Source organism: Sciurus vulgaris, assembly GCF_902686455.1.
Source record: "Sciurus vulgaris genome assembly, chromosome: 11".
Lineage (NCBI taxonomy): Eukaryota > Metazoa > Chordata > Mammalia > Rodentia > Sciuridae > Sciurus > Sciurus vulgaris.
In genome coordinates, this window is record NC_136472.1 from 12,936,664 (window position 1) to 12,954,196 (window position 17,533).

Genomic DNA, 17,533 nt, shown 5'->3' on the forward strand with positions numbered 1-17,533 from the left:
TCTCCCTCCCCGTCCTCCTTTGTAAGGCCACCAAGGACAGGGAGGGTTATGCTCCAACTTCTAACCTCCCCCCCGCCTGGAGCTGCCTACTCCTGCCCACAAATTTACAGCAAGGAGAGGCTCAGAGACGGTGCGTGGCTTGCCCGAGGCCACACAGCCAGGACAGGCTGGAGCTGGGAATGGAACCCGGGCCGTCTAATTAAAAAAGCGTTCTCGCCCGCTCCAGCCCGAGAGCGGCCCCGCCCACCGCGGCTGGCCCCTCCCCCGGGAATACCCCGGGCCGAGGCGGCAGGAAGCCACATCCGGCGACGGTTGCCCGGGGAGCGCCCGCCTTCTCCACCTCTGGGCCCCGCCCCGCCCCTCCATCCCCGCTGCCGGTCTGACCCCAGCTTCCCGGGGACTCAGGTGGGAACTCCTTGAGCACAGCACCACACTTCTGTCCCTGTGTCCCAAACACTGTCCACGGTGCTGGGCCACCGAAGTTCCCAGCTCGCCCCGGCCTCTGCCACGGCCCGCGCTGGCGCCGTGTGGAGCCGGCGTGCACGCGTGCCACTCCCGGGAACGACGACGCCTTGCGATGTGCCTGCTGCGGCAGTGCCTCTGGACCCTGGAGCAGGCTCAGCGCACCGCGAGGGGCAGCTGGGGAGGGCGGGGGACGGGCTGAGGGGCCTGGTTGCCCCTGACCCAACGACAGAGGCGGGAGGACCAGCATCCTAGGTCCCCTGCCCTCGGTGGGCAGTCGAAAGGCCCGGTACCCAGCGGGGCAGCGCGGCCGTTGCCAGGGGCAGCCTGTTCCTGAGCAGCGTCTTGTCTCAGTCCTTCCCTCTCTTCCTCCCGCGCTAGCTGGTGTCCCCGGACACTTCTGGATGAAGGGCTGGCGCGCACTCATGCGCTCCGCTGCAGAGGGAAGCCACGCACGCCCCGGGCACACACACTTGCGCGCTGCACACAGCTGGGCCCAGCCGAGGTCAAGGACTCGTCACACCAGGTCCCGGTTTCCTTCAGCATTTCTGTTTAATCTCAGGATTCAGCACAGGACCCCAAAGGCCTGGCCCAAGCCTCTCTCCTGGACATGGCATGACTCTCAGCCGGTCGCTGCAAATTCACTGGTTCACCCGGGCAGCGTCCCTCCACATCCATCCAAGGAGACCGGGTGGGGACCTGGGCTTAGTGCAGCCTGGGGCCCTTCCTGGAAGACATCTCTGTCCTCCTGCCCCCCTGGGGACTGGGCCCCCAACTCCTTTGTAAGCCACGAGAAGGCCAGGGCAGAGCAGTCCGGGTCTGTGGTGGCCTCAGAAGGTCCTAAAGGCAGGGCTGACCTAGGTGGGGGCGTGACATCCTGCTGGCTGACAGCTGGCCGGGCCCAGGAGGGCTCTGTTCCCCACCCAGTGCAGTGGCCACTGTGAGGGAAGGCCTGGCACAGCCTGTGTGTGTGGCTGCCACCCACTGCTCAGGGTGGCTGTGCCCAGCTGCCCCAGCCTGGGGCCTCTCTGGGTGGCACCAGAATGGGCCCTTGGTACCTCTGAGCGGGCACTGCCTGGGACTCGGGAAATCAATGCACCGAGGGTGGCAGGGCTTGGGGATCCTCCAGCACCACCCTCCAGCCCCTGCAGAGGGTGGGCCGGGCCCTGCCAGTTCACCCAGGGAGCCCCCTCCTCGCCACGCCCTCTGCCAGGGACCACGTTTTGGGCTGTGCCGGCAGCCTGCTTGGTGGACGGAGACTGCGGGGTTCCGGGGCCTTTCCCTCCTCTTCCCGGGGTCTGATGGAAGGCAGTGAGTAGGGAGAGCCGGCGGGCAGAGAGGGGCCATGCTGGAGCCTGGCCGGGTCAGTCTAGGCAGCTCCGATGTCATCGTAGTCCTCCTGGTCGGTGGAGTCCCGCTGGGGGTTATGGGACCCTGTGGGGCCAGGAGGCTCAGGTCAGCAGAGGCTCATGTCCCCCTCCCCTGGGTGTCCGTGTGAAGCCAACTGATCCTCTTCACTGCCATCTCCAGGCCCCAGTGTCAGCCCGGAGGGCAGAGCCTTGCCCGTCTGGCTCAGGCTGCGGGCCGTGCTGGGCACAGTGCTGCGCTCTCGGCTGCTTCTGCTTGAACACCGCCCCTAACGAGGAGCCCCCCGCGCTCACCTGCTTGAGCGCGTTCCCACCTCCTCCCGATCACAGGTACGCCTCCCTCTCTTCCCCGTGGGCTAATGTACCCAGGGCTTCCAGAGCTCCCCCCAAACTCCTGCACTGCCCGGTCCCTCCCGGCCCGGCACCTGGACACTCAGACTGCTCCACGGAGGGCAGCCGGGGTGGCGGCTGGTAGTTCTGGTACCACTCTCCGGATGAAGTGCTGGAGCTGTCATCAGCCGGGGGCCCTGTGGGGACCCACAGGGCCAGTCACCCTCTACCAGGATACACCCAGCTCTTGAACTGCTGGAGCTGGGAGACCCTCAGACAGCCCAGGCCCCCGTGTGACAAGTGAGGCAGTGCAGGCCCAGAGGGGGAGGACACTTGGCCAAGGTAACACAGCAGATTGCTGCTGCTCTGGGGCTGGGATCCTGAACTCCACCTGGCTCAGGCCCCGGCTGCAACAGGATGCAAGATGGGCTGGGCGGGGGTGTCACACAGCTACCTGCAAAAGTTGCCTGGGATCCAGCAAGCTCCAAGTTGGGGGGCTGCTCCTGGAGGGGGATCCTGTCTGAAGAAAACACCTGGGGATTCCACGGAGGTGGCTTGGTGCTGGGGCTGTTGCAGTAGTCCTCCCCAGAAGATGTGCTGGACCCACTGTTGCTCCTTGGGTGAAACTGGGGGCCCAGAGAGGGGCGGTCTGCAACGTGGTGTCCGGGGATGGTGGCTGGGACATGGGAAACGTGCAGCTCTTCAACCCCTGAGTCGGTAGAGAGAGAATGATGAGCAAAGAGGAAGCAGCATACTAAGAGGGCCTTAAGTGAGATTCTAGAAAGAACTTCCTGCCTACAGGAATTGTTAAAGTCAGGGACCCTCCATTGAGGGAGGTTGCCACTGTGCCGTCTTCAGGTGAGCTGAGCTGCTGAGTCTGGAGGCAGGGCTGGCGGCTCACCCAGACTCACCTTCCTCTAAGGCGGGCATCTGGAACCTGTTCTGCTGGACCTCCTCCTCGGTGACCCGGTGCCTCTGGGAATCTGCAAGAAGCAGAGGTGGTAGGGGGAGGGGCGACGCTCACCTCCCTGACCTTGGAACCTGGAAGGAGGCTGGGGTTCCCTGGGAGGGAGGACAACCCAGAGGGAGCAAGGGGCTCAGCCGCTCCTTCAGGTCTTCGGCCCCTGTCTGTGTCCAGACCAACTCCGAGCCTCAGTGCAGGCAGGCCGGCCTTCACCCTGGACCAGCACGGTGCCAGGCTGCCCCGGCCCCAGCTGCCCCTGCCACCACTCAGGGAGAGCCTCTGGGATTTCTCCCCAGAGCCTGGCAGCTGATGGTGCCCTTGGAGGGACCTTAACCCTGTCACAGACCCCGTGGCACCTTCGAGTTCCAGAACGAGACAGGCGGAGATTCAGCCCTAGGCCTCCAGGACCTGGGCCTCAGTCCTCTGGAACCCACAGCCCTGCCTCTTAGGCTCAGCGTGTGTCCCGGGCAGAACTCGTTCCTGTGGACTCGGAGAAGCGGCATCTCCCCATCCCTTCCCGGAGGCCAAGCCAGCAGGCAGGGCGGGCAGGCTGTCCCCCAGAGCCATTGCCCTCTGGCCTGTCTGGACACGCTCTGGCCAGGAGATGGCAAGTCCCCTGTCTCTCTGGCAGCCGGCAGGCTCGGGTCGCGCAGAGAGGGAGTGAGCGCGCCTCGGCCTCTGCAGTGCCTGTACTGCCCGGTGGACCTGGCGGAAAGCCTTTGTGGATGGCGAGGACAGGAGCAGAGCAGCGAGAACGCTGCCAGCTCCTGGGGACCCTGTCCCAGGGGGTCTCTGTGGATGCAGCCAGACGTCCATCACAACTCACACAGCGGGAGCGAGTGGGGGGAATTTCTAACAGGCTTCCGAGTGACTGCCAGCACGCGTGGGCTTCTGGGGTCGTCAGCCCCCCAGCGCCGCCTGGCCCCACTGTGAGTGCCATTTCTCCGTCCTGTTCCCGTCAGGCAGAGGAAGAGCTGCACAGGCCAGCTGAGAGGCTGGAGCGGACAGGACCGGGGAGGGACACGGTGAGCTGAGGGGGTTGGGCATCCCTCGCTAAGTCTTACAGACACAGCGCCTCCGGGCTGGTTATGGTGTTAAGACCGACGGGGACAGACAGGACTGGGATGGGACGGCCTCCAGGGTCACAGAGCACTTTGGAATCCTGAGGTAGGGCCACCGACGCTCCATCTAATAGGTACCCAGGGCAGTTCTGCCCCAGCCACGCCTTCTGAAGGCCCCGATCAGTGGAATCACTCTGCGAGGCAGGCGGGGGGCCCTCAGGAGCCCGGCCCTGCACTCACTGTAGAAGGTGGTCAGTGCCACCGGAGGCTGGGCGCTGAAGTCATAGTGCTCGTAGTCGGAGTCCGAGCTGGAGTCCGAGTCGGCGGCGGGTGGGGCCCGGACTTGGATGGGCAGCTTGGGAACTGGGGAGAGAACAGAGCAGGGCCGGGGTGGGGGACATGCAGTGTGGACGTAGAGGGGGGCCCAGAGCATGGGTGGCAGGGACAGGAGCGAGTGGCCAGAAGAGCACCAGATGGTCGGTCTCATACAGGACCGCGGGCCTGGGATTGCCAAGGTCCTCCGCGTTCCGGACATGGAGAACCGAAGAGCTTTCATTAATTCAGCTAATGCCGCGTGCCGGGCACTATTTTAACATGTACAAATATCATCTCATTTAACCCTCATAATGACTCTGCAAAGTAGGAACATTGTCATCCCCATTTTACAGCTGAGGAAATGGCACAGAGAGGTTCTCCCCTTGCCCAGAGACGCAGACTACGCAGAGGTGGTGCTTCTCAGGAAGCGGCTCCCTGGGCTCAGCTTTGTGCAAGGCTGTTACCACCTCTTCTCCGTTACATGGACACTGCATGTAAAGCGCCTTTCTAATATTTGGCTGAGTTTTCTATTGGTTTTCGTGGCATTGAACTCTTCCCAGATAAAGGTGATTGGCTAGGCACAGAATGCATGTGATTCAACTCAAACCCACTGCAAAGGATGGATATCTGATTCAACTGTCTTTACTCAGAAAATAGGAAATAAAATCATGTCCCTGGAGAATCCTGATGGGACTCTGCAGGGCATTACAAAGCTCAGAGCCAATTAGTAGAGCAGAGTGGAACAGAGACCCAAAGTGCCCATGGCCCGCGTCTGTCCAGAACTGGAAAGCCTAGGGTTGCAGGAGAACTGGACTGGAACACCATCTGTCCCCAAGTCAGAGAGGGACTTGACCTGCTCGGGGCTGTGGAGCCACACGTGAGCTGGCCCACCTCTCCTCTCCGGCCAGGTCCTGCTTAGACTTGGGGGGTACTGACCTTTCAGAAAGTCTACCCATCCTGTCCCCCCCCATCAGGGTGGGTGACATCCTACCTTCTTCTTTGGGGATGGTGATGGGGACCGCTTGGTAGCTATTGGTCCCCGCTGGGATGGAGGTGGGAAGGAGCTGGTGGTTCGCTGGCACGGGGAGGGCTGAGGGAGGGCAGGCAGAGATTCTACAGGTCATTCTTGCCCTCTCCCAGTCCTCCAGTTCTGGTCTCACTGAGACACCTCCCTCCTCGTGCCCCCAACACACGCCCACGCGCGCACACGCGCACACACACACACACACACACACACACACACACCACAGTCTGGTCCTGCCGCATCCACTAGGCATGCTGGGAAAATCCTTCCCATCACAGGAGGAGCTCCCTAGGGGCAGCGCTGGGTGGCCACTGGTGGACCACGCCACTTCTGATGGGGTCCTGCCAAGGCTACACCTCAGGCCTGCTGCTTCCTGCCCTGCGCCCGCCCGGGGCCTCCAGAACGTGCACTCACCGTATTTTCCTTTAACTCTCAGGAGGATGACCGCCATGCAGACCAGTGAGACGAGGAGGAGCACTCCCAGGATGATGCAGGGGATGAGGAGCATGAGCTCCCGGGACTCCCGGTCCTCCATCGTCACTGTCACAGAAGATCCTGGAAATAAGGACTCTGATTCAGAGAGAAAAAGGCACAGAGCCCAGGCCTCCCGTCAAGCCTCCCGTCACTGCCTTTCCATTCTCCCTACTGCTGATCCACTTCCCTTTTTCTCCTATCTTCTTCCTCCCTTCCTTTAAAAAATTTCCCCCATCTTCCTTAGGTGTTTGGTATACAGTAGTTGCTCAATGAATGCATATTAATGAATAACTGACTTAATGAATTTGTTGACTGAAACTGTCCTCTGGCAACTCTCTGTGTGACACTTCAGTACTTAGTCTTTGTTCAATAGACAATTATTGAGCACCCACTGTGTACCAGGCATTGAATCCTGGGGATAACAGTATGATAGCAATATTAAAGCCTCGAGGGGCTATCTAGATCTTTTAGGGCTCTCTAGACGGGAGACCAACATGGAGACCCAATTCCTCACAGTGAGAAACGTTCTGTGACGGAGGTAAGAGAACTTGGGGACATGCGGCCCTACAAGGAGCATTATTCTTTGTGGGAGCAACAAGGCTGACCTCCCGGAGAGGTGACTGGCCAGACCGCGGGAGAGCTCGGTCTTCTCTCTGTGCCTGGGAGTCAAGCCGCCCTCCCTTTCTCCTTCTTTCTTTCTGCTGCATGGCAGTTGGGGGCAGGGGGGAAAGCTGGGCCCGGGGGCTCCAGGGAGATGGGCTGATGGATCAGGGGCTGGGGCTGGTCCCCGGGGTGTGGTCCTGGGATGCTGCTCTCTCTGTGCTCTTTAGGGGAGGTGTGGCCCCCTACCCTGACCTCAGGAAGAAACAGGGGTGCTGGGGGTCCATGGGTGCCCACCTGCAACCTGGGCAGTTCCCAGCACCTCATTCCCTCCTGCGCCCTCACCCACGGCCAGGCCTCCAGCTCTAGAGTGTCCGAGACACCGAGAGTGACCCAGGAGGGGGCGAAGGGACTGTGGGATCACCCAGAGTTGCAAGGGCCTGTCTGCCTGCACTAGACAGTCATGAGTGGCTGGTAGTGCTCTCTGAGTACAGGCCCCGTGCTAAGTGCTCAATAAAAATGGATTCACTGGCGCCTGATAACAGCATTAGGAGGCACGCTGTGATTATCATCCCTTGTACTTGAGGAATCGGAGGCTCAGAGAGGTTAAGAATTGCTCAACATCACACAGCCAGCAAGAGGCACAGTTGTGGTTTGAACCCCAGAAGTCTGCCTCAATACTGGCCAAGCGTCACACAGCTGGCAGGCAGACCAAGCCTGGGTCTGGCACTAGAGCTGGGGTGCCAGTCCTGAGCGACACCACTGGCTGTCGTTCAGCCTCCTCTGAGCCTCACTTCTTCCTTCCTCTGTGGCAACGGTCGTGCTGCCAAGAGGAGTAGAGGCTTGGGAAATAATGAGACAGGGCACTGGGTGCAGGGCCTGGAACTGACAAACAGCTGGCTGGTACCTTCAGCATCCTACCACCTGGCTGGTCCAGGAGGGCCCCCAGGAGTGTATCAGGACCACTGGGCCCCCTGGGTCTCCAGCTTCCTGCCCAGCAGGAGCTCACAGCAGGCGGGAGACTCCTGGGACTGTGGTCTACTTGTCAGGGAGGGGAGCACAGGAGAGAGGCAAGGGCATTGGCTGGGAATGGGGGTGGGGGACAAACCACCAGTCCATTGCCAGGTGCGTGTGCGTGTACACACACACACACACACACACACACACACACACACCACAGAGGCCACTGGGCTTCTGGGGGAAGCAGCACTCACCCACAGTGACTGGCTGAACACTAGCGGGGACTTCAGGGGTAGAGATATTCTGCAGTCTTCGAGAACCTGTCAGAAAGCACCTCTCATTCACTCACTCAACACATTTCCTGAGCACCTACTGTGTGCCAGGCCTTGTGTTAGAATCTGAGCAAGACAGACAAGTCACCTGGAACAGGACATGTTCCTATCTGGGGCACAAGGCTAAGGAAACCCCCCACCCCAGCAATGGGAGGATCATGGATTACATGCTGGGAAGGTGCTTTGGTCAGAATAAGGGCTGGTAGAAGAATTTTCCTTCTTTCTGTACAATCTGCTAGAGACCACAAATCCCCTTTCCATTCAGTCTTTGGTTAGTTGCGGGCCTTGGAGACGCGATGCTGGTGTAGTCTCATTACCATAATCTGCACTCCCATGTGGCAGTTCTGCCTACACAGGAGCGGAGCTGGCGAAGCCCTTTGACGGATATGATCTGATTTCCCAGCTACCTCGTGGAAGGCCTAGTATCAGCGCCCACATATTCAGGAAACTGAAGCCACAGAGATTAAGGGACCATTCAGAGCTTCCTGGTTGATACCCGGCAGAGTCAGAATCTGTGATCAGGTGTTTACCTCCAAGAGGTACAAACAACGTGTTTCTTCAGGTGGAAATTGCACTCCTCACACTGAGCACCTTTGGAATTGGAAGATGGCCTTATTACCTTTTGACAGCACGTCAACAGTTTATTTGGGTAGCCTTTGTTCTTTATGGTACATAAGATGATGACGGTGTGACTCACAATCAATAGCACCGCATACAGTGGGTATGAGGCTGAACCCAAAGGAGCTCCTGAGTGCCCAGCAATGCCTGGCCCGTGGTGAGGGTCCCGGATGCTGCCACAGATATCATGACTGGCATCTCCTGATGTGATTTTTCCTATGATCACCAGCTCTGGGATGGCAAATTGGCTTCAACTCTGGAGCCAACTCCCTTCAACCGGGACCACTGCTTAGCACAAAATAATGCAAACTCGATTTATGATTCAGAGACCGAGCTGGGCGTCGGCAGAAAAGAATGTCCTGGTGGATCAGCAGTGTCTGCTCGAGCATGGTGAGGGCACACTGCCTACCAGGGAGTGCCATCGCTGATCTGGAGAGGGGACGCTTGGCTGCAAGTCCTTCGGGACAGGGATTCAGGGGACGTTCCTAGCCCAAATCTGGTGGGACGGGGTGCGTGGGGGAGGCTACCTGAGCAGAGGACCCTGGCTGCCAGTGACTGACTGCAGAGGTTGGAGTTGTTGAACCTCCAGAAGCAGTCGGACAGGGTGGCTTCCATTCCCTCACACGAGTAGAACATCCGGCCCGACAGGGAATGGGGCAGTCCCTTGGGCTGGTCCACCGCGGTTCCACAGCCCAGGGCTCGGCACAGCACCTCGGCCTCCGAGAGGTACCACTCGCTGTCACACACTGTGCTCCAGACCCCTCGGAAGTGCACCTCCACCTGCCCTTCACAGGGGTCGATGCCCCCGGTCAGGCGCCAGGACTGGTGCTCTGTGGGGGGAGGGGTGGGGCAGAGTCAGGTTCTGGTCCTTGAAGCTGACATTCCAGACCCCAGGGGCAGGGAAGAATGCAGCCCATCAGCCTCCAGATCTGGTGTCTCCTCCCTCCTGTGTCCCTGTGCCCCTCTCACCTGCCTCCCGCTGGCTGACCCCTGCTGCTGAACCCTAGATCCTGGCTGCCCACAGCGTGTTCTATGAGCCAGCAGCATCAGCAGCATATGGCCAACGCAGAATCCCACTGAGTCAGTACTGACGTTTTAATCGCTGTCCCCATTCTCGTTCATAGGAATGCGAAGCACCGGCTGGACCAGAACCTAGTCTCCCCTGGATGGTCCTATAGCTCCAGGTCCAATGGAGGACTCCCTTCCTGCTCTAAACCAGGTGACCAGCCCTCACCCAGGCAGGTCCTACCTCTAACGTCACCTTCTCCTTGAACTGTTTGTTTGGGTCCCCCCTCCCCTCCTGGACTGTGAGCAGGGACCATCTCTCCAGCACTAACCCGGGCACAGGGCCCAGGTGCTATGGAGAACCCCCTCCGGTGCTGTGCCCACGGAGGACCCACTGACCTGAGCACACCACCCCGGCGTCTTCCTTGTGGCCACAGTACTGGTCCCCTGGCAGCCCTGGGCAGTCCCACAGGTAGGCCTCAGTTCCTGAGCAGTTCACCTGGTCGCGGTGGATGGGCCCTTTGCCGGGGGCGAAGTGCAACCCTGGCAGGGCCTGGACTGCCCAGCCGCATTTTAGTTGCTGGCACACCACTTGGGCATCCTCCAGGTCCCACGCGTCGTCGCACACGGTCCCCCACTTGCCGCGCTCCAGCATCTCCACGCGGCCAGCGCAGGGGCTGCTCCCGTCCACCAACCGCAAAGCGCGGTTCTCTGAGGGGGGAGGGTGTGGCGGGGGCGCGGTCAGGGAGGGAGGGGCCGGAGCGCGGGGCGAGGCCGGGCCTGGCGCAGGACTGGAATCCATGCCCGCCCGCTGCCCACCCGGTGGGCGGAGCTGCAGGCCGGGGGTCCCGGGCAGGGGAGCCTGGAACCTGACATATTCATGTCTATGGAAAGAAGGGGAGTGAGGTGGCCCAGTAAGGAGAGCCACAGACCAGGTCAGGATGGGACCCGAGGGGGACCAAGGGACTGAGCAAGGGAGGCTCTGCTCCGATTTGGAAAGAGCTCTCTGTGGGACTCCCGCCTGGGAACCGGTTGCGTTGGCGCAGGCGGGGACTGGGGGTCCCAGCGCAAGGCCTGGGTCCTGCGGTTGGAGCGAGGGGCAGTGGCTGAGAGCCCGAGGAGTGGGGCCGATGCAGGTACCTGCACAGGTGAGCTGGGCCGGCCTCCCGTCTCGGCTGCACGCGCGGTCCACCACCCAGCAGAGTGGCCACTCGGCGCCGCTGCACTGGACGGCTGGCGCTAGGGCCCTGGTGGCGTTGGGGGCCCCGCTGGTGTTCCCTGCAGCTGGCTCAGGAGACGGCTCTGGAGTCGGCAGGACCCGCGGGGCAGCTGCCTCCGCCGCGCCGCAGCCCAGTGCGCGACACACGGCCTCGGAGGCGCTGCTGCCCCAGAGCGCCCTGCACACGGGCTGCCAGGATGCCCCGAGTCGGACCTCCACCGTCCCGCTGCAGCGGCTGCTCCCGTTCGCCAGGCGGACCCCCAGCCGCTCCCCTGGAAGAGTCAGATGCGAGGTGGACCTCTTTCAATTCCGACTCGGCAGATCCAGGAGTGGTAGTGGGGTGGGCAGTGGCTGGGACTCCACCACTAACCCAGAGTGACTCCAACACCCAGCTCGGGGATCTTGGCTTCAGCCTTCCAGTCTGCAAAATGGGGCTGGGCTAAGTCATTCCCAAGTCCCCTGCCAGGCCTGACCTCTCTGGTTTTCCTTAGAGTCTGGAGGAGTGGCTCTGGGGTGATTTTAGGGTTAAAATGGGTTAGGCCTGAGGTGACAGAGGACCAGACTCCCAGTCCCATGAATCTTTCTCCTTTGCCACTGTCTCTAGGGGCACCCTTTGTCAAAAGAAAGTGAACTTCAGGTTCGGGGGCCTTGTCCCAGTGGGGACCTTGTGTCCCCTCCCAAGTCCCTTGGCTACTCAGAAGCTACTGTCTTGAAAGCTGCCACAGAAGGGATGTAAGGTTGGTCACCAGGGGAAGAGGGGCTTCTGCAGGAAGTTGGTCCTCCCTTCTCCAGAGCCCTTCCCTTGGGAACCACCTGCCCATTTTTGCCCAGGATCACACCCCAGTGTTAGCACAGAGCTTTGCACACAGTGGGCCCGTAATAAACATGTGCTCAGTAAATGCACAGCTAATCTGGGGTGCACCCCAGCACCCCGACCATGAGCTCTTTGTTCTAAACAAATAATCCCCAAAGGTGCTCCACACATGCCTTGCCCAGGTGTGCCACTTCTTGGTGACAGTTCACAGATGGGAGTTCTCAGCTCTCACAGTGAAATCGAGTGGTGAACTCCAGTCCCAGGGATCTTCCCCTAAAAGTCTGCTTCCCTTTTTCACAACTCCAGGACACCACCTGTTTGGTCTCAACAAGCTGACCATGGACCCCCCAAAAGATTGTTCACTCACCTGTCTCCACAGCCTTGCTCTCTGCACTGCTGGTGTTGAGCTGGCCTGATGGGGCTGGAGACGGCAGACCTGCAATGAACCAGCAGCAGCCGTGGTGGGTGTGTGAGCTCAGGCACGGAGGTCGCAGAGATGTCCTGGTGATGGGGGCGGGGGTGGCACTTTCTGGGGCCTGTCTATACGAGGCCTTTGGATGGAACATAGTCCTTGGCCTTGGGTGCCTTTGCCTGCGGTCAGGGTAAAACCTCACACTTGACAGTGGCAGCTCTTCTACTTCACCTACGAAGTGCACGCGGCCTCAGGAGTCAGAGTAGAGTGTGCACGGACGGACAGATGGACGACACAAAGGCCACCTTTCTGCACAATGATAGTACAACACTTGAAAACTGTGGGAAAAAAGTGGAACGGGGAGGGACGGCAAGTGGCCTCTGAGGCAGACCTACCTTGTGACTGTGGGTGGGCGATTTCACCTCTGCCAGTCCTGGTTTGTTGACAGTAACACTTAGGAAAGTATGGTGAAGCTACAATGAGACAATCTCTGAAACACCTGGCATGTGGCAGAGGCTGGACGTGGGAGTGATTTAGGAAAGACTTTTTTTTTCTGAGGATTGAACCTGGGGCCTTGTGCAGGAAAAACATTTTTGCTTGGAGAATTTGAGAATTTCATACCAGACTTTAGGATGATTGGCACATGCTGACCTGGGAACCACAGACTACAGGTGTTTTTAGATGGTGAGAAACTGACCTTTGCCGAGGATTTCACATGTGAGGTCTTTACATACAGCGTCTATTTGCTTCTGACAAAGAAGCAAGCGAGGTAATAGCGGTCCCATTTCACAGATTAGGAAAGGGAGGCCCAAATCATTGAGGCCAGATAGAGTCCTCTCCTACCTCCAGAGCCACTATTGATTCTGCCCCAGGAAACTGACCTCAGCATCTTCCTGGGCCTTTGGGCTCCTGTTGGGTCCAATTAATGGGGAACCCCAGTAGAGTTGGGGGGAAAGGAGGAGAGTGAAGTTGTGGCTTCTACTTCCCTTCCTCCCTCCCTGTGAGGTCCCTTGAGCCGGCTGTCCTTATCTGAAGGTCACTGCTCCTCTCAAGGTAGTTATCTCTCCTTTACCCCCTCCTGGGTCTCCTGTCCATTCTGGTCTTGTCTTCTTGGGCCTGGGAAATAACGGCTTAGCAGCTCCTGGATGCTGGCTACTGCAGCATCCTTTGTGAGTGCTCTTTATAAAATAAACCCCCGCCGAGCTCCCTTACTTTGAGGGTGCCACCTGCTTCTTGCTGAGACGCTGGCTGATATGTGTGTGGCCTGAAGCCCTGTCCCCCAGGGAGTCCACCCACTCTGGCCCAGAACGTTCTGGTTTGCAAGCCTGAGGAGACGGCTGTGGCAGGGCCCTCATGCGCACAGGCGGGCCTCTCTGCATTCCCTGCTTCTCACACACTTAGGTTTGGGCCATTATCGTCTGGGCAGAATGACATATGTCCACTTCTGGGCCCAGGGCAGAGGAGGTGAGTCTCCTTCATCTGTTTCTTCCCTGTTGTGGGATACTAGATGCCCTGGGTTCCAGATGCACTACTGGGAGGAGGGGGTGTTGACCCGCCTGGATTTCTTGTGTTAAGCCATGAAGATTTGGGGCTGTACTTGTTTCCACAGCCTTGGGCATCTGGGCCCGGCCAGAAGCAGAAGCCCAAACAGAGGCAGAAAATCTGGGCACGCTACTGCCCATTCCCATAGCCTCACCTAGAAGATCCCTTGGACTCACACCCCATGAGCGTGAGGACACACACACACCCATGCACACTCCCAGCAGACACAGCCCTCCTATGAGCGCTGTCTGGGCAACTCCATCACCCCGACAGGCAGATATCAGGCCTTTCATTGCCCATCCTCACTAAGTCCCTGGTTGGCTGCCCAGCCTGAACCCCGAAGGGGAAACGGCTCAGAATTCAGAGCACAGCTCTGCAGTCAATGAAATATTCAGAGTAATAATTCAGATGCCCACAAGTTAGGATTTCAGAATTCTGGTTCCCACGGCAACGGTCCCAGAGCTCCTGTGCAGCTTTCAATTATTTGTACGTGTGCAGGAAAAGGGGGACAGGAGGGAGGATTGGGGTGCTGGCTTCAGTGTGTATGTATGTGTGAGAGCAGGAGGAACTGTGTGTGTTAGCAGGGGACGTGGCTGTGTGTGACCTTGTGTGTATGTGGGACTCTAGCTCCGTTCTGCGTCTCTCTGGGTGTGGAGGATGGTTCTCTCATGAGTCAAGTCGCACATGTCTTCTTCCAGACCAGAAATCCGGGAGAGCAGGGCCCAAGGCTGGGTCCAGCGCCCTAGCGGGAAGAGCAGGTAGGCAGAGCCAGGTTCAAGGACAGGAGTCTCCAAAGCAGTATATTGACTGTTTTTACTCAGGCATTTTGGCTTTTGCGTCACGGATATTCTATGGTCCCTGTTCCACAGGAAAGAGCCTGGCTGTTGAGTTCTCTAGTCTTTGTGCTATAGAAACAACAAGAAAAGCGACCTTGAACTGTCCTTCCTTCCTGGCCTCTTCACAGGGGGCCACGCAGTTGTTTCTGGTCATGGTTATCAGTCTTGCCTGGCCCTGTGCTTCACACCTTAAGGTGGTTCTTTTTTTTTTAATCTTTATTTTTTTGATACATTAAATGTATTTGAAAAGGAAGCTGTGGATTTGCTTTACAGCCTTTAGATACCTGGACATAAAATGTCCATTACAGCTTTTTGAACTACATAAAAATTGGAGACGGGGTGAATGCCCATCCACGGGGGAACGGCTGAATGAACCGTGGTCCGTTTCCAGTATGGTGCCTCGTCGGCCTTTACAAAGCAGGAAATAGACCCAAAGCTGTTGGGGGGATTTTCCTGTTGGGTCGCGTGAGGAACGCAAGACGCAGAGAGGCTAGTGATGAAGAAAGAGATTTTTTCAAAGGCTGTACTTTGAAGACTCATGTGTGGTATGATTCCATATATAAAAAATTAGTTACATATGCTGACATGCAAAAGTACTAGAAAATATTAAGATATAAAATATTAAGATATAATATTATGATAGAGTGCTTGCTTGAAATAGATGGTGTTAAAATACACATATGACAACTAAAAGCATGTTAGAAATGACATGGAAACACATCGTCATCAAATGGACTAGTTCTTTGACAGAATCAGAAGAAGCAATGAAAAGAAGATGATTATTTAATTTTGTTATTTAATGCTAAGTTCATTCACCGCCTAAAAGTTTCCAGTGTGTCCTTGGAAATCATCTTGAGTTGTGCCCAGGGTTCTGGAAAGTGATGGGGCAAGAAGAGGAAGGGGCAGAGGAGAAGAGGGAAGCCGGGGAGCTCCCAGCCCAGGAAGGAGCAGCCTTCCAAACCAGTCCCCAGCGGGAGCCCCTGAGTAGGAGGCCTTGGGCGAGGGCAGTCTAGGAAGACCCCCGGGAAGGGGCCCCTCCAGGGACTCAGAGCGCCAAAGAGCCTTCTCATCCAGGGTCAGAGGAAATGGGGTTCTGAGGTCTCCGTGTCACCCGGCCCCTGGGATTTCCCGTGGACACCTGAGAGGTGAGGGACTTGGGGAGAGAGGAGGTGCAGACCTTGAAGAAAGCTGAGGCCGCTTGGCCCCCAGGTGCCAGAGCACACTCATGGGGCAACTTCAGGGAGTACAGGAACCTTGCCTGGGCAGACCAGCCATAGGGGTCAGAAGGGTGCTGGAAAGAGGGCACCTGCCGCCCTTTGGTGCCATTAGATGTACTGAGAAAAAAGTAGGCGCATGATAAAAGGTAGCCGAGTGTTGGATGGATGAAGGGATTTTGTGCAGCCGGAGGAGGCAGGGGGAGAAGGGAGGTTGTAGAAAGGCGGAGGTGGGAGCCACAAAAAGACAAAGTGTGGGAAGTGTGGCACGTGTCACCTGCCAGAAGCATGAGATGCGTGGAAAGCGTTTGCAAGTGTGTGCGTCAACACCCTCACAACAAGAGCCACGGCAAACCGGGCCCTCTGGGTCCGGAACTGCCATTTCTGAAATATTTCCCAAAGAAATGGCCCAAATACCACTCAGTAGACATCAGAGTCCACACTTTGGAATTGGAGGGTTGGAAATTCCTTTTCCCATCCGTTTAACTGGCGTGACTCAGGCAAATCATTGAAACTCTCTGAGTCTCAAGTAGTCTCTCTGTTAATTGCAGATAATATGTACCCAGGATGCTGGGCATGGTGGCACACCCCTGTAATCCTAGCCCTTGGGAGGTTGAAGCTGGAGGATCACAAGTTGGAGGCCAACCTCAGCCACTTATCGAGACCCTGTCTCAAGATCAAAAATAAAGAGGACTGGAGATAGAGCTCCGTGGTCCCTGGGCTCAATCTCCAGTACCCGCCCCCACAGAGATGTGCCCATGTTGCAGGCTTGTGGTGAGGATGAGATGAGGTGACATTTAATCAGGGCACAAGGTAAGGTAGCAGAGAGCTCTGAAGTACTTGGTTTCCGGCTGCACTGTTTCCCATAGTAAAACAACAAAAACCAAAGCAAGCAACCAAACAAAAGCCCACACCTGGAGACAAGGGAATTGTCTAAAAGTGACTGGGGATGGGTTAGGAAAATAGCACATTAAAAATATTTGCTGGAAAACCATAAAGAATTCCTTTATTTTGGTACCAGCGATTGAGTTCAGAGGTACTTAAGCACTGAGCCACATCCCCAGCCCATGTTATTTTTTTATTTTGAGACAGGGTTTCACTAGGCTGTTTAGGATCTCACTAAGTTTCTGAGGTTGGTCTTGAACTTGTGATCCTTCTTTCTTCACCTCCTGAGCTGCTGGGATTACAGGCGTGTGCCACCGTGCCTGGCTATAAAGGGTTCTTGATGATGTGGGGAAAAAGTTTACAGCTGAATACAGATCGAGTATTGCTAATGAAACTTTGGTGTCCAAATTGAGATGTACTTCACTGGTAAAATACACACTGTGTTTCAAAGACTGAATGAGAGACAGAGAGAGAATGTAAAAGTGGTTTGCAAGTAATTGTTTTATCGATAGCATGTTGAAATGACAATATTTTAGATATATTGGGTTAAATAAAGTCTATTACTTTAACATATTTAATTAACAGGCTCTGCTGACCTGGAGACCACCATGTGTCTCACGTAGGCAGACCAGCCTTTTGTGTCTTCAGCAAGGGGACAAAGGCTGTGAGCATCCCGGCTGGCCTGCCTCCCAACGCCCTCGTTCAGTCTCTGAGAATTCAAAGGAGTAGCTGTTCAGGAAGCGGTCCCCAAACACCTGCCTGCCCCTGACCCCAAGTTTCAATGGGTGGCCATCTGGATTAACATTCCCAGCTATGGTGGGACACTCAAGAAGCAGTCAGAGGATGCCTAGTGGTCTACGTCCTACCCACCCTGATGGGACATTACCCGCTGGGTGTCCCCAGTCTAAGGTACAGAGAAGGGAAGGACATAGTGAGGCTCCCAATATTCTGATAGGGAAAAGGGAGGCCCTGAGATACATCAGACACCCAACACAGACCAGGCACCCCACAGCAACTACAGTTGGCATTTAGACAGTCAATTTGTGCACCAAGTCCTTTAAGAACTACTTCAGAGGAATGAGCCAACGTGATTCTCACA

The 17,533-nt window shown here is 57.2% G+C and overlaps 1 protein-coding gene across 3 annotated transcripts in view; it reads right to left on the reverse strand.

Annotated features, from left to right (window-relative positions):
* Positions 1 to 390: 390 nt before the first annotated feature.
* Positions 391 to 17,533, reverse strand: part of CD6 (CD6 molecule) — a 36,993-nt gene continuing 19,850 nt past the window's right edge. Inside the window, exons 2-13 of one of the 3 annotated variants that reach the window (XM_079104383.1) lie at positions 11,913 to 11,981; positions 10,653 to 11,003; positions 9,912 to 10,223; positions 9,035 to 9,337; positions 7,812 to 7,877; positions 5,938 to 6,078; positions 5,491 to 5,589; positions 4,425 to 4,547; positions 3,071 to 3,142; positions 2,614 to 2,868; positions 2,255 to 2,356; positions 391 to 1,896 (exon numbers count right to left, since the gene is read on the reverse strand). In XM_079104383.1, coding sequence (XP_078960509.1) covers positions 1,832 to 1,896; positions 2,255 to 2,356; positions 2,614 to 2,868; positions 3,071 to 3,142; positions 4,425 to 4,547; positions 5,491 to 5,589; positions 5,938 to 6,078; positions 7,812 to 7,877; positions 9,035 to 9,337; positions 9,912 to 10,223; positions 10,653 to 11,003; positions 11,913 to 11,981 — 1,958 coding nt within the window. In that variant the 3' untranslated portion in view covers positions 391 to 1,831. The remainder of the gene's footprint in view (positions 1,897 to 2,254; positions 2,357 to 2,613; positions 2,869 to 3,070; positions 3,143 to 4,424; positions 4,548 to 5,490; positions 5,590 to 5,937; positions 6,079 to 7,811; positions 7,878 to 9,034; positions 9,338 to 9,911; positions 10,224 to 10,652; positions 11,004 to 11,912; positions 11,982 to 17,533) is intronic. The other 2 variants (XM_079104384.1, XM_079104385.1) reach the window with 2 other exon arrangements.